Source organism: Nycticebus coucang, chromosome 14, assembly GCF_027406575.1.
Source record: "Nycticebus coucang isolate mNycCou1 chromosome 14, mNycCou1.pri, whole genome shotgun sequence".
NCBI classification, from domain to species: domain Eukaryota; kingdom Metazoa; phylum Chordata; class Mammalia; order Primates; family Lorisidae; genus Nycticebus; species Nycticebus coucang.
In genome coordinates this window covers 12212395-12237651 of record NC_069793.1, presented here as the reverse complement: position 1 = coordinate 12237651, position 25257 = coordinate 12212395, and the positions used below count along the sequence as shown (strand labels likewise).

At 47.3% G+C, this 25257-nt stretch overlaps 1 protein-coding gene across 11 annotated transcripts in view; it reads left to right on the top strand.

The window, feature by feature from the left end:
* Window positions 1-1339: 1339 nt before the first annotated feature.
* CD6 (CD6 molecule) overlaps window positions 1340-25257 on the top strand; it is a 41873-nt gene continuing 17955 nt past the window's right edge. For 2 of the 11 annotated variants that reach the window (XM_053560180.1, XM_053560178.1), the window contains exon 1: window positions 1341-1638. In XM_053560180.1, coding sequence (XP_053416155.1) covers window positions 1578-1638 — 61 coding nt within the window. In that variant the 5' untranslated portion in view covers window positions 1341-1577. Of the gene's footprint in view, window positions 1639-25257 lie in introns of all 11 variants that reach the window. The other 9 variants (XM_053560173.1, XM_053560172.1, XM_053560175.1 and 6 more) reach the window with 7 other exon arrangements.

The window sequence follows — 25257 nt, the reverse complement described above, 5'->3', positions numbered from 1 at the left end:
TCAGCTATAGGTTTTTAAAGATGACTTAAATCTTTTGTATGTGTTTTTGTGTCCTGGCCTCTGAGGTAGCAGAGGCCACCTACTGTACTGTCAGGAATGGAAGACCAGCCATCCTTCTCAGCCCATTTCAAACATGTTTCTCTTAGGACCAGAAGACCTCAAATTGTGTGTCTTACTCTGGCCTGTGCTTTGGTCACTCATGTTTGTGAACTACATGCCCCTCGAGGGCAGAGGTGGGGAAGAAACCACACAGAGTATCTCCCCCTTGCCTGCCCAAGAGATCCACACTCCCAAGTCTCTGTAAATGAGGGGGGAGCTGGAGGCAGCTGTGCACTGGTCTGTGTTGCCAGGGACTGTCCACAAGGGGGCAGCCACAGCAGGTGCCAGGGCGGGGGCAGGGCTTGGGCAGGAGGGGCCTGGCTCCCTATGGGCTCCTAATGGAGGGGGAGTCTTCCCTATCCCACAGGTGGGGAAATGAAAGTGAGCAATGATGCATGAGGGCCAGGAGGGGTGAACCTGAGATGGTGCCACATGGGGCAGGGCCGGGATTTGAAATCAGTCCCCTTCTGGGCTCAGTGACTTCAAGCTTCTGCTCAGACAAGCAATTATCTATTCCTGTCTTCATGCAACACTTATTCAGCATCTACTGTCTGCTCCACAGGGGGTGCAGTGGTAGATTCGATACACCTGGTCCCTGTCTCCTTCCTGTGGCATCTGCTCCCTGATATGTGACTGTAAACTCAGCCTCTCTGCCTTCCCTTCTTGGGTTCCCTCCCCTCAGCCCTTTGCTTCTGTGGTTTCTTCTGGCCCTGAGGCCTCCTTCATCCTCGTAGGTTATCCTCTGCCTGATTCCCACAGAGGAACGCCCGGCCTGGCACCCAGGGGTAGGGGAAGCTGGCCCTTCTGTGCCATTTCAGGGGGCCTTGGTTTCCGTCTATGTAGAAGGTCGCGTGGCACAGCCACCTCGCAGACCCCTCCTAGTCTCTGTTTCTTGGAGGTGAGCCTAAGGCTCATGTCTCTCAAAAGTGTACCAAGACCATACCCTCCCTCTTCCCATTGCTCCCAAGGTCAAGGTAAGCCTTGGGATATAATCCCATGAAGCAGGATTCCATGGAATAGGACAGACAAATGGGTCAGTCGTGCACTCTCCCACCACGTACGGAAGAAGCATCTACTACAAACCACTTCTCCCTTTTGCTCCAGAAGTGAGGCATGGCCCCTCCACTTCCCTTTTCCAAGAATGTGGGTATGTGTGCGTGTCCGTGTCCAGCTCCGTGACTTTCAGGGTTCAGCAGGCTGGGTGGGCTCCCAGCAGAGGCAGCTGGGTTCTACTCCCCAGTCCCTGTGACACCAGCCTGGCTTCCTGGAGACCAAAACCACAAGCAGCACAGGGAGGCGTGAGAGATACTCACAGGCTGGGGTTGGTCGCATGCGTGTAAGAGCGAGTGGCAGAGAGAAAGGCACAGGCAGGAACAGAGAAGGCCAGAGCGGGCGGGCGAGAGGGGCACTCGGTGGCCGCGTCCTCCGCTGGCCCTAGGATGGTACTTCCTGCTGGCTGGCATGCGTAGCAGCCAGAGATGACCCCAGGCATGTGGCTGTTCCTGGTGACCGCTGGATCGCTGATGGCAGCCCTCACAGGTACATCCCCTTCCCTCACCTCCTACCACTCATGCTGGAGGAACTGGGTCCTGGCCTCCTGATCCCCTTTCTGGTTGTTTTCTCATGGTCACCTTTCTGGAGCCTGTTAGCCAAGACTATGCTCAGGTCCCAGGAAGTCTCTGGAGCTGTGACAATGCTCCAGTCCTGAGAGGCCCCCTGGGAGTGAGATGACGCAGGCAGCATGCTTCAGGTCTCCTCACCAGGTCCCTAGGGGCTGGAGAGAAAGGTGCACCTTCCACACTTAGGCTCAGCAACTTCTCTTCCCATTTCATGCCAACTCTAAGGTAGGAGCCGTGCACCTTCTAGAGAGGCAGGGCCACTGATGATCATATTTTCAATGCCAAGCTCACGGGGCCTAACTTGCTCATAGGCAAGTAGTTCCATAAATAGAATCCAGGGAAACCAAGGGGAGTTCTAGTCACTGATGGCTTTGGCACAACTAGCTGGGATAGTTTAGGGCACAAATGAGCAGGAGGGCTGATTATAGCCACCCTGTCCCATCTGGAACTGCCCCCGAGTGCTGAGACACTCACCATATGGGCCAGGGGATCAAGTGGCCAGAAAGCTTGGGGTGCTTGGCTGTGCACCCCAGATACTTGCTGGTTTTGCTGAGCCGGAGTCCAAGCTGGAGGGAGCTGGGCAGGCTCTAGAGATACAAGAGCTCCCTGCTCTTGTTGTGCTGTCACATTTTTAGGGAGTGGGTGACCCAGTACAGAACCAGATTTCTGGGCAGTTCACCCTGCCGTGGAGGAGCCAAGTGCTTTCAGTCTTGGGTGACAGAAACTCAGGAAGACACAGTGAAGGGGGCTAAGAGGACTGGGTATATGTGGAGAGCCTTAAGGGGTCTCCTCTCTCTCCTTCCATCTGTGGGCACTTCCATCTTGCCACACGGGTTCAGGGAAGCCAGCTGGCTCTGCGTACCTTCAGAATTTGTGTACCTCCAGCCCCGTGTGTGTGTGGTGGGGACAGGGGATCATCTCAGCTTTGCCCTCTCACTCTGCAAAGCAGCACCTCCGGGACTCAGCTGCCGTCTGCCCCTGTGCTGAGACTGGGGGAGCACCTAGAGTGGCCTCCCTTCTCACCTCCATCTTGGCCATCCTCTCTGCCCTTCCCCAGGGTGCAGTTACAGACTCAGGAGTAAGCTTGATCCAAAAGGTCTTCAAGGGCCCAGTGGGCTCTCCCACTCAGGGCTTCAGACCAGCTCCTCCAGCAGCCAGAGGGGGAATAGGCCTTGAACAGCACCATTGTCAAGCTCATGTTTTTGAAACCGTGTGGATATTCAGTTGACTCACTTGTTACTAGTAGGAGTTCAGTTTTGAAAGGAAACTTTACGTCACTATTGTAAATGGAAAACCAGTGTCGTTTGTCATAAATAAATTTTAAAAAAGGTAAAGGCAAGCATACAAAATAGTGTAACAAAACCCAATTTCTATTACATGCTAGCAAAAGGCCCAGCGCCCACCCCTCTGCTAGAGGCAAGACCCGGGAGGCGGCGCAGACGCCTGGCTCCAGCAGTCATTCTCTTGTCAACTTTGCAGAAGGACAGGGAACACTGCGAGCAAAGGGTTGTCTCCTCATAGTGTGACTTAATGGCATCAGATGTGACGTGTAAGCTCTCTTAAGAGCCACCAGTGACATGTGTCCTACTGCTGAGACACACGGCCTAGGAGGAAGGGCTCTCCAGGTAGAAGGAAGATCGTACACAGAGGTGCCCCGGCCCCTCCGGGACTGACATGGAGTCGCTGCCCGGGGCCTGCCTGAGCTTTTCTTGCTCCCACCCTGCATCTGTGTTGGGCTAACCATACTGGGGAGAAGGGATTTGGGTCTCCCAGAAGAAAAGGAAAGAAAGAAAAATGATGGCAAAGAGGGAAGCTGAGAAGGAGGCTCATGAAGGAGTTCTAGGCCTTCACCCCAAGAGCTGTGTCCAGGATGGGGGCACCTGCCTCTGCCCTGGGGACCACAGGCCGATGGAGTCTGGCTCCAGCAGCCAGAAGGGGGAACCAGACCTCCCCTCTTCTGCTTCCCTTCCCAGTCACAGCACTACGCTCTGTCCTGAGCCTCACGCAGCCATTTCTCTGCCCCGGCGTCCTGGATTCTGGGATGGCCTCTGAGTGGGCCTTGGTTTGTGTTGTTAAATGAAGGGCTTTAGAAGTCCAGGCCCTCCAGTGTGCTGCCGATGTCCCCCAGAGGACTGCACTTCTCTGCCTTAGTTTCCTAATCACCCAGCTGGGGATGAAGGGGCAGAGAGAATGAACTAGAAGCCCTGGACTGGGGAAGTTGGGGTGGCGTCGGGAGACCCCAGATTTTGCCCCAGTTCTCCCCCTAATTCACCATGTGGCGATGCTTCTTTTCTTCTCTGACCTTGGTTTTCCCATCAATGGAATGGGGGTACATTGGGCAGACAGTGTGTAACGGTTTGTCCAGATCCCACACTACGATTTAGTAACGAAGAGCAGGGCATTTCTTGCCAAGGTGGTGCCCAGGTCTGTGACGCTAACTCCATCTGTGCCATGGGTGGTGAAGCCCTTAAGGGCTGCTTTTATGACTGAAAAAGCTATTTGTGGTTACTTTAAAAATACTATTCAATTTTTTAAATTAACAAATCTAAAAATCTGTTTTTGCTTTAACTTGTTCAACATACAAAGCGCATTTTATGTATAAGGCCAGTAATTTTTAATAGTGACTTTCAAGGAGCCGTTGATTAATATTTGAGCAAACCAAGTTGAATAGAGCAACTTAAATAATAAATACCATCTACAAATGTAGCTAATTAAAGTCCCTTAGCTTTGTGCTGTCCAATACGATAGCCCCCAGAAACATGCATTTAAAATGTGGTCGTTGGAATAGAAAGGTATAAAGTGTTAAGTGTGCAACAGGTTTTGAAGATGAGTTGAAAAAATAATGTAAAATACCCCATTACTCAATTTTATGTGAATTGCATGTTGAAATGATCATATTTTGGGTATGTTGGGTTAAACACATTTTATTAATACATTTAAGTTTACTTATTTCTTTTTACTTTTAAAAAATGAAGCTTTCAGCGGTGCTTGTGGCTCAGTGAGCAGGATGCCGACCTCATATACTGAGGGTGGCGGGTTCAAACCCAGCCCCGACCAAACTGCAACAAAAAAATAGCCGGGCTTTGTGGTGGGCGCCTGTAGTCCCAGCTACTCGGGAGGCTGAGGCAAGAGAATCTCCTAAATCCAGGAGTTGGAGGTTACTGTGAGCTGTGATGTCATAGCACTCTACCGAGGGTAATAAAGTGAGACTCTATCTCTAAAAAAAAAAATGAAGCTTTCTGGGCATGGGATAGTCCAGGCTACTTGTGAGGCTGAGGTAGAACGATCTCGCAGGAGTTTGAGTCCAGATTTTTTTAAAATGGGGCTTCTGTAAAATTTTAAGTTATATATGTAGCTTGTATTATATTTATATTAGATGGCACTGCCTTTGATAGTCTAAGCTGCATTTATGAATATAATGAATTTCATTTTTTTATGGAATAAGAAACAAAACAATCCCAAGGATTTCAAAAAATGCTTTCAGATCTAAAAAAACTAGCAGAAGCAAAATGAATATTAAGTCTTTTTAAGTATTCTAACAATGGTTACAGATACAGTCAAATTCTATTAAATTTCACCTTAAAATTTGAACTAAAGTCCATTAGTTGATCAGTTGATTAGTTTTCTTTCAAAAGAAAGTCAACGGTCCAATGTTCTTGAATAGTACAAATACAGAACTTCCTGCACCAACACACAGAACTTGACCTAAATTACACCTAACACAAATGTATAAATACTGGGGATGTTGGTTTATTTTATTTTATTTATTTAGTTTGAGACAGAGTCTCACTTTTGTCACCCTTGGTAGAGTGCTGTGCCATCATAGCTCATAGCAACCTCCAACTCTTGGACTCAAGTGATTCTCTTGCCTCAGCCTCCCAAGTAGCTGAGACTATAGGTGCCCCCCACAACACCCGGCTATTTTTTTTGGAGATGGGGTCTTGCTCTTGCTCAGGCTGGTCTCAAACCTGTGAGCTCAGGGCAATCTACCCGCCTCGGCCTCCCAGAGTGCTAGGATTATAGGTGTGAGCCACCATGCCTGGCGTCTACTTTATCGTCTTTATTTTTAAAATTCTAATCTTCCCGGGTTAAAATTACTTACTAAGGAGAAAACAACTATGCCATCAAAGGTAACTTGGGTTGCACTTTGGGAGGCTGAGGCAGATGGATGGCTTGAACTCAGGAGTTCAAGATCAGCCTAAGCAAGAGCAAGACCCATCTCTACTAAAAGTAGAAAAACTAGCCGGGCATCATGGCAGGTGCCTATAGTCCCAGCTACTCTGGAGACTGAGGCAAGAGGATTTCCTGGGTCCAAAAGTTTGAAGTTGCTGTGAGCTATGACACCACTCTCTACACAGGGTGACCGAGGGAGAATCTGTCTCAAAAAAAAAAAAAAAAAAAAACTTGGGTTATATCAAGCAGGTTGAAATTTTCCATCTCAGTGGATTGAGTTAAGGTTGGCTTTTTTGTTGTTTCACCAAAACGTTAGATACGGTTCTCCTGTGCCACTGTTGACTGTGCTATGCCTCTTTTGATGGCCTGAGCCCTCCAGTTGGGCTGGTCCCTTGACCCGTGATCTCTGGATCCATGTTATGCAAACCTAATATCCTTTACCTCCTTCCGGCTTGAGACAGCTTCACCTCTTGATTGGATTAAATTAAACACATGTTTGCTTTTCTATTCTGAATTCTTTTTACATTCTTCTTGCCTGGCCAGACTACGCCTCATAGATACACACATATACACAAGGTGTTGCAGGAGCCTGCATATTCCTTCCGGCTTAGCATGGCTCTCTGCCCACGGGTCAATGACTGATGAGGACGTTAGCATGGCCACCACCACAGAGGGGGCATGGAGGGGGATGGCTCCTAGGGAGCTGGGGCTGGCACTTTTAGCTGAACATAGGTGATTACAGAGGGGTCCGGAATGAGAGGGAAACAAAGCCCACAGCCTCCTTCATTCAGTCCACATTTGGTGAGGCCTTTTTATAATGGCAGCACCAGCCTCATTTTCTGATGGGAATACTCAATAATAAATTTGGGCCCACAGCTGTTCATTTCTGACCTATGAAATCAACCTTTTCCCTGGGAGCAAGGAGGAATAAGCAGGTGATCTCAGCTGAGGCTTTGAGACAAGGGCTAGGAGGATTTCCAAGAACTACCTAGTGGGAGAAAACACCCCTGATTACCTGGCTACTCTCTCCCTGCTTGGACCACAGATTTGAAACCACCAACTTTAACACTCACACCAGGTGCTCAAGCAGACTGTGGTGGGGCTGGGATTCCCCAGGTCCCATAGCCTTTCCCAGCCACCATGTCCTCCAGGCCTCCTTCCCATCAGGGCCTGGTGAGTCATCCAGAACTGCACTTTCTGGGGCCCTTGAACCACTTGGCCTTCCCATGTTTGCCAAAGTGCCATCGACCAGACAATTTCTTAGCACTTTTTGTTTTGTTGTTGTTGTTGTTGCAGTTTTTGGCCGGGGCTGGGTTTGAACCAGCCACCCTCGGTATATGGGGCCATTGCCCTGCTCCCTGAGCCACAGGCGCTACCCCTAGCACTCTTTCTTAACTGCTGTTTTAAACTTAAATACATTTATTTTTCAGGAGAAACTTTACATCTCTCCTTTAAAAGGAAAGCCATTGTAAATTGGCAAAATGATTATAATGGTGAAAACAAACATAATGGAAACAAAATGAAGTCATTTTTCTGCTTTAGGGAGGGTTGCAGGTGTTGGGCAGTAGAGACTAGCCCCATGAGAGCATTTCTCCGCCATCCTGTAATCAGAAATACTGAAAGGGAAATAAAGGGCACGTAATTTAGTGCCAAGTCAGGGACCACATAAATCATGTTGTGTACCTCTGGGAATGGGCCCCCTACTTTGGAAACACTGATCCAGAGAAGGGACAGAGGGGCTGGTACTATGCCCACCTTGTGGTACAGAGCCTGAGGAAGCTGCTTGCTCAGCTTCCCTGAGATGTCCTGGACACGAGGGCCCCGCATTGTGGAGGGGGGTGTCTCCTTGCACCGTGGGCAGCCAGGCAAGCAGTTTCTCCAGTGAGCTTTGAAGTTGGGGATGACACCCAAGTTCATGTTCCCTCATACCTGGAAAACTAACCCCTGCAGTTTGGGTAGAAAGATCCTTGAGGAAGGGTGAGAGGGGAATGGATTTTTGGAACTAGCTCTGACCCTAACATGCTGGGTAATTTCCTGGACAAGTTCCTTCCTTTCTCTGGCCCTAGTTTCCTTCCTAGAAAAAAATGGGCAAATTGAACACTAAGGACCCAGCCTAAAAATCCTCGTACTTTGTGTGTGTTCCTTGAGGCCTTACAGGGTGTGGAGCAGGGCAGCCACCTGCAAACAACAAAGACCTGGCCCTTAGAAACTTCGCCCTAGGAGGGGCACAATATCACGGCCTCGGCCGGCATCTTCCCGCATAGGCTCATGGACCCTGGCTGGAGTCAGGCCAACTTGCGTTCCATCTTGCTGTGCACGTTGCTAGGGTTATTTCTATGCCTGCATGTTGGAGATAAAAACTCCCAGCTCACCAAGGTGTAAAAGTTAATTTAGGAAATGTATCTAACAACACCCATCCAAAATGCAGCACTCAGAAGTATTCGCTTATAAATGTTGCACAGCAAGGCCAAAGTGAATCCCTTGCATACGTGAACAGAAGACCTAGTGGTTAACATAGCAGTGTTTGCACGATGAGCTGCTTTACCCACATGGCAACCTCATTCTACAGATGAGGAAACCAAAGTTTAGTGAAACTAAGATATGCGTCCAAAACCAGTAGCATGTTAAATGCCAAGGCTTGAGCTTGGGCCTCCCAGCCCACAGTCCATGAAAGAGGGCCCTGGTCTCCCTTTATCCTGGTAGGAGGTCTCTCCCCCAAATGCCACCCCTGAGCTTGCAGCCTCACCATTGATTCCAGGGACAGCTCTGAGGGGCCTCTCTTCTTAGCGACCGAGAGGATTAAGTGTGACTGCCTCCCTCACCTTGGCCCTCCTTCTTGGGGTTTGCCAGCCATTGCCATGCACTTGGAGACCAGAAATGAAGGTGAAGTTAAAGAGACCCCATGAGTCAGGGGAGAGCTCGCCTGGCAAGAGGCACCATCTTTTCATATTTATTGAGCACCTGCTGTTTGTCATGCCCTGAGCTGGCACTGAGATGTGTGATAGGACATTGTAGTATCATGAAAAAGGTGATAAAGGGCGGCGCCTGTGGCTCAGTGAGCAGGGCGCCGGCCCCATATGCCAAGGGTGGCAGGTTCAAACCCAGCCCCAGCCAAACTGCAACAACAACAAAAAAATAACCGGGTGTTGTGGCGGGCGCCTGTAGTCCCAGCTGCTCCGGAGGCTGAGGCAGGAGAATCGCGTAAGCCTAAGAGTTAGAGGTTGCTGTGAGCCGTGTGACGCCACGGCACTCTACCAAGGGCGGTACAGTGAGACTCTGTCTCTACAAAAAAAAACAAACAACAACAAAAAAAAAACTAAAAAAAAAAGAAAAAGGTGATAAAATACATCAGCGTCAGCCTGGGATAGGTATGACAACAGGTACAATCCTATGATCATTGTAATCACCTCCCATTGCTGGGGACTTAAGCTCTCCAAGCTCCTGCTTTGCCAATCTCATCACACCTGACAACGTGAAGGCAATCATCCCCACTTTATGGGTGAGAAAGCCAAGGCTCAGAAAGTTACATATTTCATCCCAAACTCGTGGCTGATGCTGAATTTAAATCCATGTCATAACATGTCACCTCTGGAGGAAGCCGAGTGATGTGTTCAGGGGACTTCTCTGTGCTATTTTTTTTTTTGCAACTTTTCTTGAGTCTACAATTTCTTTTGTCTTGTTTTTTGTTTTAGACACAGAGTCTTGCTCTGTCACCCAGGCTGGAGGCATGATCACAGCTCACTGCAACCTCGAGCTCCTGGGATCAAGTGATCCTCCTGCCTTAGCCTCCTGAGTAGCTGGAATTATAGGAACATATCATCAGGCCCATACCACCAGCTTAATTAAAAATTTTTTTTTATAGAGATGGGGTCTTACTTTGTACAGTGGCACCATCATAGCTTACTGCAACTTCAAACTCCTGGTCTCAAACGATCCTCTTATCTCAGCTTCCTAAAGCACTGGGATTACAGGCATGAGCCACCATAGGCTAGGCTATAATCTCAAAACAAGAAGTTAGGGGATTAAAAAGGTTTTTTTTTTTTTTAATTGAGACAGGGTCTCACTTTGTCACCCTAGCTCACTGCAACCTCAAACTCTTGGGCTCAAGAGATTCTCTTACCTCAACCTCCCTAGTAGTTGGGACTACAGGTGCCTGCCACAACACCTGGCTGTTTTTTGTTTGTTTGTCTAGCAGGCCCAGGCTGGGTTCAAACCCACCAGCCCCAGTGCATGTGGCCGGCTCCCTAACCACTGAGCTATGGGCACCCCTCAAAAGGATTTTAGACAGAAGGACCCACTTGAGCAGAAACCTGGAAGTAGGATAGCCATTGAGAGGCCACTAGTGGGGACCTGGTCCCACAGGTCATGGAGAGTGGATGCAGCTGAAATTCCCAAAGGAGCCGAGGGCCAGCCCCTTTTCTTTGTCTGATGTATCCAGACTGCTGTGTCTCGAGGATGCAATGAGCTAATACTCATGAAAAGGTGGAACACGGGACTGGCCCACAGCAGGCACACACACAAAGTGTAATTTGTGACTATTAGCCAGGCAATAACAAGGATGACAGCCTCCTTGCAGCACTCTGCAAATAGGAAAACCTGCCTTCTCACCTCTGCCCTTGGGGGCGTGTAACTATTATTCCCCGTTTCACCAAGTTAGTGACTAAGGCTGGAAGAGGTGAAGTGACTGTACCTAGATGACTCTAACAGTAGATGTCGGATCTTCAGCTCAAACTTAGGACTCTAAGCCCAGTTCTCTTTCCCAGCCCTGGAAACTGGGCAGGGTTTGAGCAGGGCCTCCAGAGCAGTGCCACCAGAGGTATGTGACAGAGCTGGGATCAGACTCCCTTTCTGGTCACAGACCCGTTCCTGCAGCTGCATCTTTCTAAAGGGGGGTGGTGAGGGAGGATCTTGTCTGCCCTTCAGTATATGGATGTCCACCTCTTCCAGGGAATGGGGCGAGGCAGGGCAGAGGTGGGAAAGCCCCCCAGGACTGGTAGGAGGCCTGGTCCCCACCCTGCCTAGCATCTTGCTTCCCCTCCTTCCTTTGGCTAAAGTAAAACACTCGCCAAAGGAACGACACTTCTCGGAGAAATGTGTTGCTCTGCCCAGATGGGAGTCTAGAAATATCACTGTGGCATTTGAGCAGGAAAAAAAACCAAAACAACCAGAGAGGTGCCAGTCATCTCCTCCAATTTGTCAGAGGAGGACAGTGAGATATGGAGTGGGGATGACATGCCCAAAGTCATGGATAGGGCAGGAGAGCCATCTGCAGACCTTGCCCAAGGCCTCCTCCCACAATGCCCAGCAGGGTCTGGTGCTGACCTGTGTGAACCAGGTGCACAATCAGCTTCACACCCCCATGGCGAGGGTGCCGGGGAATAATGTGGCCCGATGTGGCCTGACATGGCCCCGCATGGACACAGGTGACCCTGGGCTCTGCCCCACCCATCTGACAGCCCCTTCAGGCTCTGCCATCTTTTTCTTCCAGTTTTGTTTTCTGTTAACTTTTAATTTCAGCCTAATTTCAGACTTTACTGAGAAATTGAAAGAATAATACAATTTCCATATGCTCTTTACTCACACCCTCCAGCTGTTAACATTCGAGCACATTTGCTTGATTATCCTACCTCAATGTGTCTATTTTTCTATTACTTTTTTCCTGAACCATTTTAGAATAGGTTTTAGGAATAATGTCCCTTTCTCCTAAATACTCCAATGTGCTGTTTTTTGTTTTTTTTAAATAAGGACATATTCTCATATAATCACAGTACACTTATGAAAATCAGGAAATTAATATTGATGCAATATTAACGGGTAATCTACAGACCTTATCCTGGTTTTGCCAATGGCTCCAAAAATATCCTTTAAAAGATTATCCTTGAAAAGATATCCTTGAAAAGAAATTTCCATTCAACACGCTGCATTTAATTCTCACGCTCTTTATTCTCTTTTAATCTAGATAAGTTTTTCAGATGGTCTTTCTCTTTCATGAGATTGATCTTTTTGAAGTGGACAGTCCAGTTATTCTGTAAAACGCCCCTCACCAGGGTTTCTCCGTAGATTCTTAATGATTCAAGTCATGCCTCTCTTGTCAGGCATGTCGCAGAAGCAATGCCCTGTCATCACTGGTGGTCTAACTCTACTTGGCAAAGGTGCTGTCTGTTAGATTTCCCCACTGTAAAGGTGCTCTTTCTTGGCAAATATGTAAATAGTTTGGTCCCCTGGAAACTTTGCCTACTAGTTGTAACATTATGGATGATTCTCGCCTGACTCAGTTAGTACAAGGAGAGCCGCCTGACAGTGGTGTTACGACTCCACCTGTCCTTCTATAATTACAGTCCCTGGCTTGGCTTCTTTGGCTCAGTGCATTGTAAGTGGCCAAGGATTGAGCCGCCCTCAGGTTGAGCCTTTGATGGCCACCGTCTTACTCAGTCTTGGCTCCTCTTCGCCTCAGGACTAGTTCTCCCTCCACCTTTACAAATTTTGCCGTTCATTTGTTGAGCTACTATTATATGTTGAGCACTGTTTAAGTCACTGAGGATAAGGGACAACCCTCATCCTCAGGAGTTTATATTCTAATGGGGAAAACAGACAAATAAGTAAACACATTCCAAAATGGTATCATTGCAGAGAAAAATACGGCAACAAGGGGAATAAGACAACCTAAGGAGACCAGAAGTCACAGGGCTCGAGATCTAGGTGGGGCCTCTGAAGCTGCTGAGCAGAGACCCGAATGATGAGATGATCTTGAAATGCCACAGTCAGGGAGAAGGACATTTTAGGCAGAGAGGAGAGGGCAGGTGCAAAGGCCCTGAGGCAGGAATATTTAATGACATTTTTGTTTTCAGTGTTCGTTTATATGGATATATGCTATTCATTGAACTAATATAGGTGGAAAGATATGGTAGTGATAGAAGATCTCTAGATTTAAATAAACTTGTTTTTTAAAAGGAATTGATATAAAAATATTTGTCGAATAACCATATACACAGAAAGGGCAAATCAGATCACATCCTTCTATACTTAAGACTCTCTTATGTTTTCCCATTTCCCTCAGATTAATTCCAAACCCCAAGTGAGGTTGGTGGGCGAGAGAAGATTGCAGAGGGACGGGGGAGTAGAGGAGATAAAGTGGGAGATGTTGGCAGGAGCTGGGGGCACTTGGGGTTTTGAATTAATCCAAGGGAAATGCAAAACCATCAGAGAGTCTTAAGCATAGAAGGGTGTGATATGATTTGCCCTTCATGTGTATATAATTATTTGACAAATTATTTTACATAAACTCCTTTTTAAAAGTAAGTTTATTTAGGGCCAGGCGTGGTGGCTCAGGCCTGTAATCCTAGCACTCTGGGAGGCGGGTGGATTGCTTGAGCTCAGGAATTCAAGATCAGCCTAAGCAAGAGCAAGACCTTATCTCTAAAAATAGCCCGGTGGTGTGGTGGGCACCTGTAGTCTCAGCTACTTGGGAGGCTGAGGCAAGAGGATCACTTGAGCCTAAGAATTTGAGGTTCCTGTGAGCTGTGATGCCATGGCATTCTACCAACGGTGACCAAGTGAGACTTTGTCTCAAAATAATAATAATAAAATGAAATTAAGTTTATTTAAACCTACAAATCTTCCATCACTACCATTATCTGTCAACCAATATTAGTTTAATAAATAGCATATATACCATATAAGCAATAAGACGCTGAAAACAAAAGTGTCATTAAATAACTTGCCCTCCAAGCCTGAGCCTGCTCTCCCTTTGTTAAAAAGCACCAGGTGTTAAAGGCTGAGTAGTACCACAGGGTTTTTCTCCTTACTGTAGCCACCACTGAAGAACTGGAAAAGGAGTAATTTGCCTACTGGGTGATTCAATACCATTTAATCTTTTTTTTTTATTTTTATTTTATTTTTTTATTAAATCATAACTGTGTACATTGATATGATCATGGGGCATCATACACTCGCTTCATAGACCATTTGACACATTTTTATCACAGTGGTTAACATAGCCTTTCCGGCGTTATCTCAGTTACTGTGCCAAAACCTTTACATTCTACATTTACCAAGTTTCGCAAATACCATTTAATCTTATCTCTTAAATTGTTTTCTGTCCCAGGCCTGTTTCGGGAACCATTTTACTAGCTGGTGGAAGGATTTGGGGACAGTGGGGGGCTGTATCATGAGGGAAGTCAACAGTCAGAGGTGGTGAGCCTGGAGAGGGCCTCCAGTTGCGCAGACCATCCCTGGAAAAACCGAGGCCCTGGAAAGGGACAGGGACTTACCCCTGTCACAGTAATTCTACCCACTCTCCTTGTCACTCCCACCCAATTCTAGCTAACAATTCAGACGCTGTGTAAACATTAGTCATTCTTATTGTAAGAGCATTACAACAACCACATTAGAAGGGAAGCAAGGAGAGAAAAATCTCACCCGGCACCTTCACAGGGAGTTTTTAGCCTCTGGCGGGTGTCAAGGGCTTTGTCTTCTCAGCAGGAAGGCGGGTGTGGTGACTGGTGTCAGGCTGGTTTTCATCCACATTTGTCTGATGGCTGTGAGAATGCAGGCCCTAGGGGCTATGAGACCCACGTGGATTCCAGGCTCAACCACTTCTGCAGTGACCTTGACACATTCCCCAACCTCTCTGAGGTTAGCTGGGTAGGGCCATGTCAGCTTGTCAGCTCTTTTGCTCTAAACAGATGCCAAGACCCTGCCTGAAGACCTCAACATGGCCCCCCTGAATTCAATCTCAAGAAGCACTTGTGGGCTCATAGCTCTGTGGCATCTGGAAGGGAGGCTGGTACCTATCTCGGCCCTACACCACCATGCTGCCAGAATCCTCTAGAACAGCGGTTCTCAACCTGTGGGTCGCAACCCCTTTGGGGGTGGAACGAACCTTTCACACGGGTCATCCTGCACATCAGATATTTACATTATGGTTATAACAGTAGGAAAATGACAGTTATGAAGTAGCAACAAAAATAATTTTATGGTTGAGGGTCAGCACAACATGAGGAACTGCGTTAAAGGGTCGTGGCATTAGGAAGGTTGAGAACCACTGCTCTAGAAGCTCCTCCCGGCTCTCCCCAACTCCCGCCCCCATCCCTGGAGGCGACTTTTGTCACAGGTGTGTATAGATGCATGCAGCTTAGTTTGCTGGGGCTGCTGGGGCAGACTGAGCCATGACAACAGAAACGCATCACCCCAGAGTTCTAAAGGCTGAAAGTCCAAGATCAGGGCCTCAGCAGGGCTGGTTCCTTCTGAGGGCTGGGAGGAAGAAGCTGCTCGCTCCTCTCCCTCTCTGCAGCTTCTGGTGCTTTGTTGGCAATCTGTGGCATTCCTTGGATGGCAGAAATATCATCCAGATCTCTGCCTTCATCTTAACACGGTGTTCTCCCTATATGCAGCTGTCTGTATCCAGTTTGCCCCTTTTGACAAGACGCCAGTCACACTGAATTAGGGCCCATCTACAAAGTGAGAGCCTTGTGACCTCACTTTAACTTGATCGCCCCTTCTTTCCAAATAAGGTCACATTCTGAGGTACTGGGACTTAGGACTCTTTCCGGGGGGGATGCAATTCAACCTATAGCGGTGTGTGTGCATATGTGTGGGGGTTAGGTACTGCGTCATTTGTTACCTAGGTGCAGACAAAAACGTTAGAAAGCCCCACACTATTCAGGAGTGGCTTTGCTGGGTCATGACCATGGCAATGTCTTCTAAAGGGGTTCCCCAGCAATGCCTCTCTTCTCTCTAGTAGTCCGTCTCCCCTTGTTGTTTAGATCTTGCCTGTCTGGTGGGTGTTCAGGACGTTTCCCCAGGGTCTTATCTCCATGTCCCTGTCACTGACAGGCTGGATACTTCCCTGTGTTTATGGGGCCTGCCTGTTCCCTCTTCTGGGAGGTGCCTGTGCCTACCTTGTGTCCACTTCCCCGCCATTTGCCTTTCTTATCCTTTAGAGAAGGGACCCCTTTCCAAAGAGAGTTTCCAGGATCGGCGCCCATAGCACAGTGGTTACGGCACCAGCCACATACACTGAGGCTGGCGGGTTCAAACCCAGCCTGGGCCGGCTAAACAACAATGACAACTGCAACAAAAAAATAGCTAGGTGTTGTGGCAGGCACCTGTAGTCCCAGCTATGTGGGAGGCTGAGGCAAGAGAATCACTTAAGCCCAAGAGTTGAGGTTGCTGTGAGTCGTGATGCCACAGCACTCTACCCAGGGCGTCATAGTGAGACTCTGTCTCAAAAACAAAAACAAAAAAGCAAAGAGAGTTTCCGTGCAGTCAGGTGGGGAGAGAGGAAGAAGCCGGGGGAGTAAAGGTGACTTTTCTGTCCTCACATTTTAATTGAGAACTGACCATCATGGTTACTTCTTCAGGGGAGAGACGGGGAAAATTACAGGTCCACAATCCCTTTGTAGAATCTGTGGGACCGGGGGCAATTCTGAATTTAGAATGTCTTAGATTTTTTTTTTTTTTTTTGAGACAGAGTCTCACTCTGTTGCCCAGGGTAGAGTACCATGGCCTCAGCCTAGCTCATAGCAACTTCAAACTCCTGGATTCAACCAGTCCTCCTGCCTTAGCCTCCCGAGTAGCTGGGACTTCAGGCACTTTCCACAATGTCTGGCTAATTTTTCTATTTTGAGTAGAGATGGGGTCTGGATCTTGCTAGGGCTGATCAGAGCTCCACCAATCCTCCTGCCTCTGCCTCCCAGAGTGCTAGGACTACAGGTGTGAGCTGCCACGCCCGGCCAGAATGTCTTGGATTTTAGAAAGATGATGTGGTGTAGATATTGAATACTATGTAATGTCTTGGCGGGGGTCTGGTCAGTCACTGTAATCAAATATTGTCACATTTCTGCCACAAAATGTATGATTTTTCACATCACACAGAATAAACGACGAAGTCTTGCCACCAACAGAGTCATGAAAACACTTTCGGTTTGGGTGTGTCTGGGGTTCAGAATTACGGCAAAGAACCATGCTAGTATTATCATACTGGATACTGAGAGCCAGCCCTGGGGTGCCCACCTTCTCCTTTATACTCCCCAGAGCCCCAGAAAGTTGGTATTAACGTCACTGTTTATATCAGAGAGGTAAGAAAGTCAGGTCCTGCTATTAAGAGGAAGATAAAGGATTTGAATGCACATCATTCTGACCCCAAATCTACAAGCTTCCAATCTGCCATGTTCTGCCTCATCCTTGGCCTCTCTGCTCCCAAAGACTCCAGAGTTTGGAAACAAAGTCACCAGCCAGATGAGTAGATTGGAAAGGCAGCCTGGGTGGTGAGTGGAAGAGATGAGTTACCTGAGCTGGACCCTTACCCTAAAGCAGCGAGTGCTGCTTGCCAGAGCCTGGGATACTCACCTCGAACCTCTTCAAGAGTTCCCAAGTATTTGTCATACTTTGGCATTGACCAAATATTCATCCAAGTCCTTGCTTGGCCTGGTTTGGAGGTCTAAAGACTTTGCACCACAGGGAGGGAAACATGCAAATGAGAGCTGTCGGGTTGTTTGGCAAAGGCCTGGAAGCCACCTGTTTCCATTAACTTTCTCATCCTTGAGAACTCCTACCCTAAGACCTCTTCAAATGTCCCTTGTTCTCTGAAGTTCAAGTTACTCCCTACCACCTCTACTTTCCCCAGAGCACTTTATTCCAAGCCCTGAGATAGCACTTCTATCTGATCATAATCACCCACAAGTTCATCTGGGTCCCCAACCAAGGTATGGGACATGAGCCTGGCCAAGGAAAGAAGAAATGAAGAGGGAATGAGAGGCACCTCTCTGACGAAGGGCTATAAAGATGAGAAGGGACTTTAGCCACTTCAGAGCACCCCAGCTGTGACTTACAGAGGGGAGTTGTTTAGCCTGATGGCCGAGAGTGTAGGTTCTGAATTAGAGAGACCTGAAGTCAAATTTGGCTCCACCTCTTAGGAACGGTGACCTTGGGCAAATCACTTCATGCAGTTAAGTCTGTTTTCTAGTTTTTTGCCTGGAAAACTAAGACCTCACGGGCCACTTATGGAGAATAATAGGAGTGGGCATGCTCAATATACAAAGCAGGTGCACACAGGGGCATTCAGAAGTTACCTCCCTTTCAGGGAACCCACCTGTATTTCCTGAACTTGAATCCCTGAGTCCTACCCTAAGACCATATGGATCAAGGCTGTTAACACAAGGCGGTTTTGAAGTATCAGATGGAATAACCCCAGTGCTTTCTCCTGCTTCTCCTAAAACCTGATTTGAACATCCATTTACTTACAGAGATGAGGCAGGTGGTGAACAGGGACGGTACTATTGTACCGTGGAGCTGATGGACACAGGAGACGTGCCCAGTGAGCCGAGCCCAGCCAGCCTAAACTCCCGCCTGTTTGGGAGGCCAACGACTCCTGATGGTCTCTGGATGTCCGATCTCAGGGGGGCTTTCTCTCCAGGGCTTTACACCACCTTGGAAAAGTTTCAGCATCACCTCCAGGAGTGGAGAGGATTTTTGCTTCTTGCCCACGTACCAACTTCATTCACCCAGAAACTGCTGTTCCAGCAGCTCTGGGAGACTTCGAAGCAGGGCCCCTCCTGAGAGCCGGTGGGTGGGGGCAGGCCCCCGGGAAAGTCATTCAGGGCTCAGTGGTTTCAGTCTCCGCTCCTCCTCCCAGCCAGGGTTTGCACAGAGGACCATGCACTGGGGGATTTCATTCTTGAATTTCATATCTTGAGTCTCTAGCCCAACACCCCCAGTCCTGTCCTGCCTCTAGGCTTTTGCTCACTCTGTGCCCTCCAGCCCAAACCCTCTACTTACCTCTTCTCACTCCTTTGAAGTCTCCTGATAATAGTAGAAAGAGTGAATCTGGGGAACAAATCTGGATCTGAATTCTGGCTCTGTCAACACAAGCTGTGTAACCCTGAGCTAGTGACTTAAATTCTCTAAACCTCTTTAATGGGTTTTATACCAGCACCTCCTCTCAGGTCATCAGGTAAGGTACATACAGAACTCAGCACAGAGAAAGTCCTCAGTAAAGGTGCTCCTTGACCTTCAAGCGCTGGCCCAAAGGTCACCTCCCCTGCAATCACTTCCTGGATTCACTCACCAGCCCCACACGGCACAGCAGGCCTCTCCCTCCTCTGGGTTCCTGGATTCAAGTTAGCTTTTGACACCGGAGCCTCTTGGCCCAACGATGGACTGAAGGCAGAGTCCAGGAAAGCCCTCAGTTTGGGTTCAAATCCCTGCTTTGCTTCTCGTGGGTTCTGTTGCCTCAGAAAGTTGCTTGATTTGTCGGGTCCTAAGTTCCTCCATCTGCAAGGTGATGATGATAATAGTGTCTGCTTCCAAGCATTGTTAAGGAGATTAAAAAGTTTTTAAACTATAAAACCCCACAGCTTTCTTACCCAGGGAACAGCTCAAGAATGATCGGCATGGTGCACTGACGTGATAAGGACAATTTACAAAAGTTTTTCATACATGCTTTAATTAGTTTAAATTTCGTTTTTATTTTGATCTCTAAAATTGCCTATAGTAAAAATGATACAGAATTTAAAGAATTAAAAAAAAAAAAGGATACCTCCCAATAATGCTACCTTCAAAGATAATTTGTTATAAGCCTATTATGGAATCTTCCGGACATTTTGCTAAAGAGAAATATTACAAATACACAGAAATGCACGGAGAGTGTTTTAACAAACCCCATGCAGCCTCACCACCTAGACTGAAGAAATATAGTTTACAGTTTTGCCCGATTTGTTCAGATCTATATTAGTAAGAAAGAAAACTATACAGTCTACTATTTAAATAATTCCTTACCTTTTTGTCTCCAAAACACTCACACTCCAGAGTGTGATGTATGTGCCTTTTTCTTCATGTTTTTATACTTTTATTATAGAAAAATGTATCCATACACGATGGATGATATGGGGACATGTGCCATATTTCATACAAATGGTACTTTTCTTATTGTTTTCAAGATCTGTACAAGTGGACATAGACCCAGTTCATTTGTTCAACTGAAAAATCCATCCTTTGATGTAATACGGTACAGTCTGTTTACTTCCAGCTGGTGGACTGTTAGATTAATTCTAATTTCTTCTGTTACAAGCAGTGCTGCAGTTAACATCCCTGTGCATATCTGAGTGTGAACATGCCAGAGAATTTTTTTTTCTTAGAATTTATACATATAGTTTTGAGGTCAAAGAATAAACCTCTTGACTTGATGTGGCATCATCGGCCATTTTTCTCTGCACTATGTTTATAAGGATGTTATCATCCTGTATTTATGTTTATAATCTGCTACACATCCATTCATTTTATAGATGCATTTGTTCAAAAAGATCTTTTGGGGCACTTATAGTGGCCCAAATATTGGACTTTTCTTGTGATCTTACGTTAGTCTTGTGAGGAAGGTGAGTCAGGAAGAGATTTGCCCAAGGTCACACCCTAGCCAGGAGGAAGCTGAGTTTCAAGCCCAGGCATGTGTGATTCCAGTCCAGTGCTCTTTCTGCTGCCTAAGACCTGGTAGGTGGTTTTCCCCCAACCAGAAGCACAGCTCCATTAGAGAATTGCTGTGTGGAGATTCGAGAAGAGGGTTCCGGACGTTCTTCTCCTCTACTCAGCGATCTGAATTCTCATGGGAGATCGAGGAGATGGGATTTGTGAAAGGCCAGTGATTCTGGCCTGCTGGGCTCTCTTGGAGCCAGATACTGATACCCTTCAGGATTTTTTTTTATTATAAGCTGCTTGCAACCCTCCATCAAAGGCACAGCCTGGCAAGAGAGCCTTAGGAAGCCTTGGGGCCAGGACCCAGGGAGCCTTCTCTTTGAGAAGACCTCCTGTTGCCATGACAACCGCAGCCCACAGCTCCTCCCCAGGAAGGCTGGATGCCGTGTGCGCAGAGCCAGGGAAGGAAGCAGCCAAGTTGTGAGTCTGCGGCATCTCTGATAAGGTTCCCAAGAAAGGCAGAGAGAGGGGAAGAAATAAACACAGCCTCCTGGGAACGCGACTCATCCATTTGCAGAGAAGGAGACTGAAGGGCCCTTGGAGGCGTCTTTATGCTTGGGATGGAATGTAGAATCAATGGCCAGCTGCCCTCCCACCTCCACTCAGGACTGCGTGAGAGAAAGGAGGTCAGCACGTCCGGATGGGGGGTGATAATAACAGCAGCTGTCAGTTTATTATCCCTGAAGCCCTTGACATGATCCCGTTGGCCCATGTATGGTGCCCAGTGCCAGCTTAACTATAAAACCTAGATGGACTTAGTGACTGTCCCTAGGCCACATAGCTAGTAATTGGCAAAGATAGCTTCAGATCACTGTTCTGTCCCCAAAGTCCCTGTTCTAAATCATGAAAAAAGAATTTCCTGAGAGTAGAGGCTGTTACTCAGATGAATTTGGTGCCTGGGGAAGGTGGTGACTCTCCTTTTCCCTGGATCATCCTACTTACACTTATCTCCCTAATAACTGCTCCAGCTCCCAGCATGTGGGACAAGTTCAGCAAATGTTAATGGAATTGAATGCGAGCAGGTAATAGACTCATTTCTCAGCTTTCGGGAGAAGGCGGCTCACACATGTATACATGCTCACTTTCTTGGGTGAGAGAAAGAGGCGAAATCCAGAAATTGAGTATACCCCAGAGCCTGTTATGTTGTGTTGATCATATCGCTAAGCTTCCCTACAGCCGAGCTTACGAATTGCTGTCCTTTATTTCCCCTTGGATTTGATGATGGAGAGTGGGGGGATTAAAATCCAGGCATGCACAGAAGGTGAGCATCTCCTGTTGTGTGACATGGTGACAAAAGGAAGTTTAAAAGGCTGAATTTCTTTGACCTGAGTGGCTGAAGACTGTGTCCTCAAGCCCTTCCTGTGAATAATGGGGGCCTGTGAAACAAAGAAAACTCAGTCCCCCTGGACATCAACAGCCTCTCCAAGTCCCCCGCAAAGGTGGCACACAGCTACTCCCTCCAATATGACAGCCGGCGCTATGCTTCCTTCCACTTGTATTAGAATTACAGGCTTTTCCTTCTTTCTAGTTGTTTTATTGATTGCTCGCCATTAGCAACACCAAGGGAATTTTTTTTTTTTTTTTTTTTTTATTGTTGGGGATTCATTGAGGGTACAATAAGCCAGTTACACTGATTGCAATTGTTAGGTAAAGTCCCTCTTGCAATCATGTCTTGCCCCCATGGGAATTTTTTAAAGAAAATCATTCCCAACAGTCTTTGCACACTACCACTCAGGGCTCCCCCGTCTAAGTTCATGGCTCTCCTTTTCCAGTTGGCCTGTCTCTCTTCTGGTTTCAGAATTGAAATCAGGAGGTCTTCCCTGCTATGAGGGCTGTGGGACAAAGGCCACCCATGGCCCCCTACCCTGAGGGAGGAAGGAATTTTCATTGCTGGTCATCTTTGGAGTGTGTTTGTGTGTGTCTGTGTGTGTGGGGGGGGGAGGGGGTAGTGGCTTTTGGCAATTAGTCCCTGGAGCCTTGCATGCTGGATTGTGTCACCATTGGACGGCAGGGAGTAGGTTATCGTTTCTGAGCTCAGAGGTGCTGAGATTTGCAGAGTTGAGGGACTTTGTAAAACCTCCAAGGTTGTCAGAACTCCCTGCCTCTCACCTTTGGCATGGTCACCAAATCAGAACGCAGGATGCTCGATTCCAACCCAGTGAAGTGGTTAAGAATGTAGGTTCCGCAACCACACAGCCTGGGTCAAATCCCAGCCCAGCCATTTTCTAGTTGTGTAATCTTAAGCAAATTACTAAACCTCTCAGTGCCTCGGTTTCCTCACCTTATGGGCTTTCTGTGAAAAATAAATTGGGTTATGCACCTAAAGTATTTTAAAATGGCCTGATATGCGCAAAGTACCAAATAAATGTCGGCCATCATTGCAGAGCTGCACCAGGAGGTCTGTCATGGGTACTCAACTGTCTTCGGGCCTCCCCTTCCCCATCTGAGCAATGGGAAGCAGCACAACATCCTTCCTTTATCTCCCTGCATTTTGAACCCAGGTAACTGCTCCCCTCAATGAGGGTTGGAAGCAGAATACTAGGCACCCATCCAGTTGCTTCTCAAGTGTCCACCTGCAAACTGGGAGCACCAGTCAGGCTGCCTACCCATTGATCCAGGGGACAGATTCTTGAACCAGTGCTGCTCCCTTTGAATACCTGAAACCTGAGCCAGGGGCTCAGAGGACAGGCCAGCCAGGTTCTCATAAGTTGTCAGGACACAAACAGTCAGTCTGTGTAAACAAGATGCACGGTGGGCACCGGCCACATACACCGAGGCTGGCAGGTTCGAACCCAGCCCTGACCAACTAAAACAACAATGACAACTGCAACAATAACAAAAAAAAAGATGTATGGTAGGCTCTAGGTCAGCAGGGTCCACACCACTCCCAACACTGGGGAGCATTAGTCCAGGGGCCTGGTGCCAGTCCTGCAGAGGGGCACACTCTGCTCTGCCCCAGAATGGCAGCTGAGCTAACCAGGGGATCGCTGCCCTGCACTAGGAGTCTGACAAAAAACTTGCTCACAAACAGCCTTCTGAGAGAAGCATTGCTAACTCCAGTTTATGGATGAAAGTCTAAGGCTCAAACTGGTAAAATGACCGGCTGAAGGTCACTCAGCTAATAAGGAACAGAGCTGGGCTCCAGCCCACGCCTTTGGATGCAAGGCCTGTGCACGCCCCCATACAGCACTGTCGGATACGTATATGATGGGAGCCACATTTTGTCATTTTAAATTTTTGGGTGCCCCATTAAAAAAGAAATAGATGAAGTATAATTAATAATATACTTAATTTAACCCAATATACTCAAAATATTGTCATTGCAACATGCTGTCAGTAGAAAAATTCTCCTTCTTCTTATTATTTTAGAGATAGGGACTTGCTCCATTACCTAGGATGGAGTCCATAGCAGGATCATAGAACTCCTGGAATCAAGTGATCCTCCTGCCTCAGCCTTATGAGTAGCTGGGGCTACAGGTGCACACAGCCATGCCTGGCTAATTTCTTTTATTACCTGTATAGATGGGGTCTCATCATGTTGCCTAGGCTGGTTTCAAACTCCTGGTCTAAAGCTATCCTCCTGCCGTCAGCTTCCCAAGGTGCTAGAATTACAGGAGTGAGCTGTCACACCCAGTTTAAAAAAATTATTGATATATTTTACATGCTTTTTGTCTTACTAAGTCTTCAAAACACAGAGTGTACTTTATTCTTAAGTCATATCTCAATTTGGACACCCAAGTTTCATCGAAAATACTTGAACCGTATTCACATTTTTTTTTTTTTAGGGTCTCACTTTGTTGCCCACGGTAGAGTGCTGTGGCATCACAGCTCACAGCAACCTCCAGCTCTTGGGCTTAGGCAATTCTCTTGCCTCAGCCTCCCGAGTAGCTGGGACTACAGACACCCTCCACAACGCCCCGCTATGTTTTTGTTGCAGTTTGGCCGGGGCCGAGTTTGAACCCACCACCTTCGGTATATGGGGCCAGCACCCTACTCACTGAGCCACAGGCACCACTCCATATTCACATTTCAAAAGATTTATCATTGAGACAGGAGAATCATATCTCTCAGTTGTTACAACCATTTAAAAAAAATTTCCAGTGATTGATTTGAGTACTGGTTTTTCTTTAATTAAATAGAAACTTTAAAAAAATTAAGTAGAAAGAAATTGAATTAAATAAAATGGAATTTGAGGTTCCTGCATAGAACGTATTTCAAATGCTCAGTAGCCACCTGCAGCCCGCGTCTGCCATATTGGACAGAACAGCTCTATGTGAGTCTCTCTCCCAGCTGGACAGAATGAGCGCTGTGATCTCCAGATTTGTGCTCCTCTGCCACATTTACATATATGAGTGCTTTGTACACAACACAGATGCACTTCCATAATGGTAGACTGGGTGTGTGGGACAGATTTCCCGTCCATATTGATAGAATGTTAGAAGCAGTGCACCGTATTAGTTAAAAGGTGGTTTCCAGCCAGCCAGCCCAGTTTCCAAATCTTGCTTCTATTCCCGATCACCTGGGTGACCCTGAGTGACTTACTTAACCTCTCTGTGTCTCAGTTTTCTCTGTGAGACACAGGAAATGATAATAATACCCACCTCATAGGGTAGCTGTGAGGATTCAAATTGATACTACATGTAAAGCACACAGATAGTAGCTATCATTTATGGGGCATACAGTAAGTGCTCAATAGTCTTTCATTATTTATTTTCTCTAATAATATTGAAACGATATAAGGAGAGAGATCAGAAATCAGAAATCTATTGCTATGCAAGTGAGAATGCGGTCCAGAGAGGGCAAAGGACTCATCCAAGGTCATATAGCAAGTTAATGATAGAAGTCAACCAAGAGCCCCATCTCCTAATGGTGAGCCCAGTGACCCCATTCCACTGTGCCC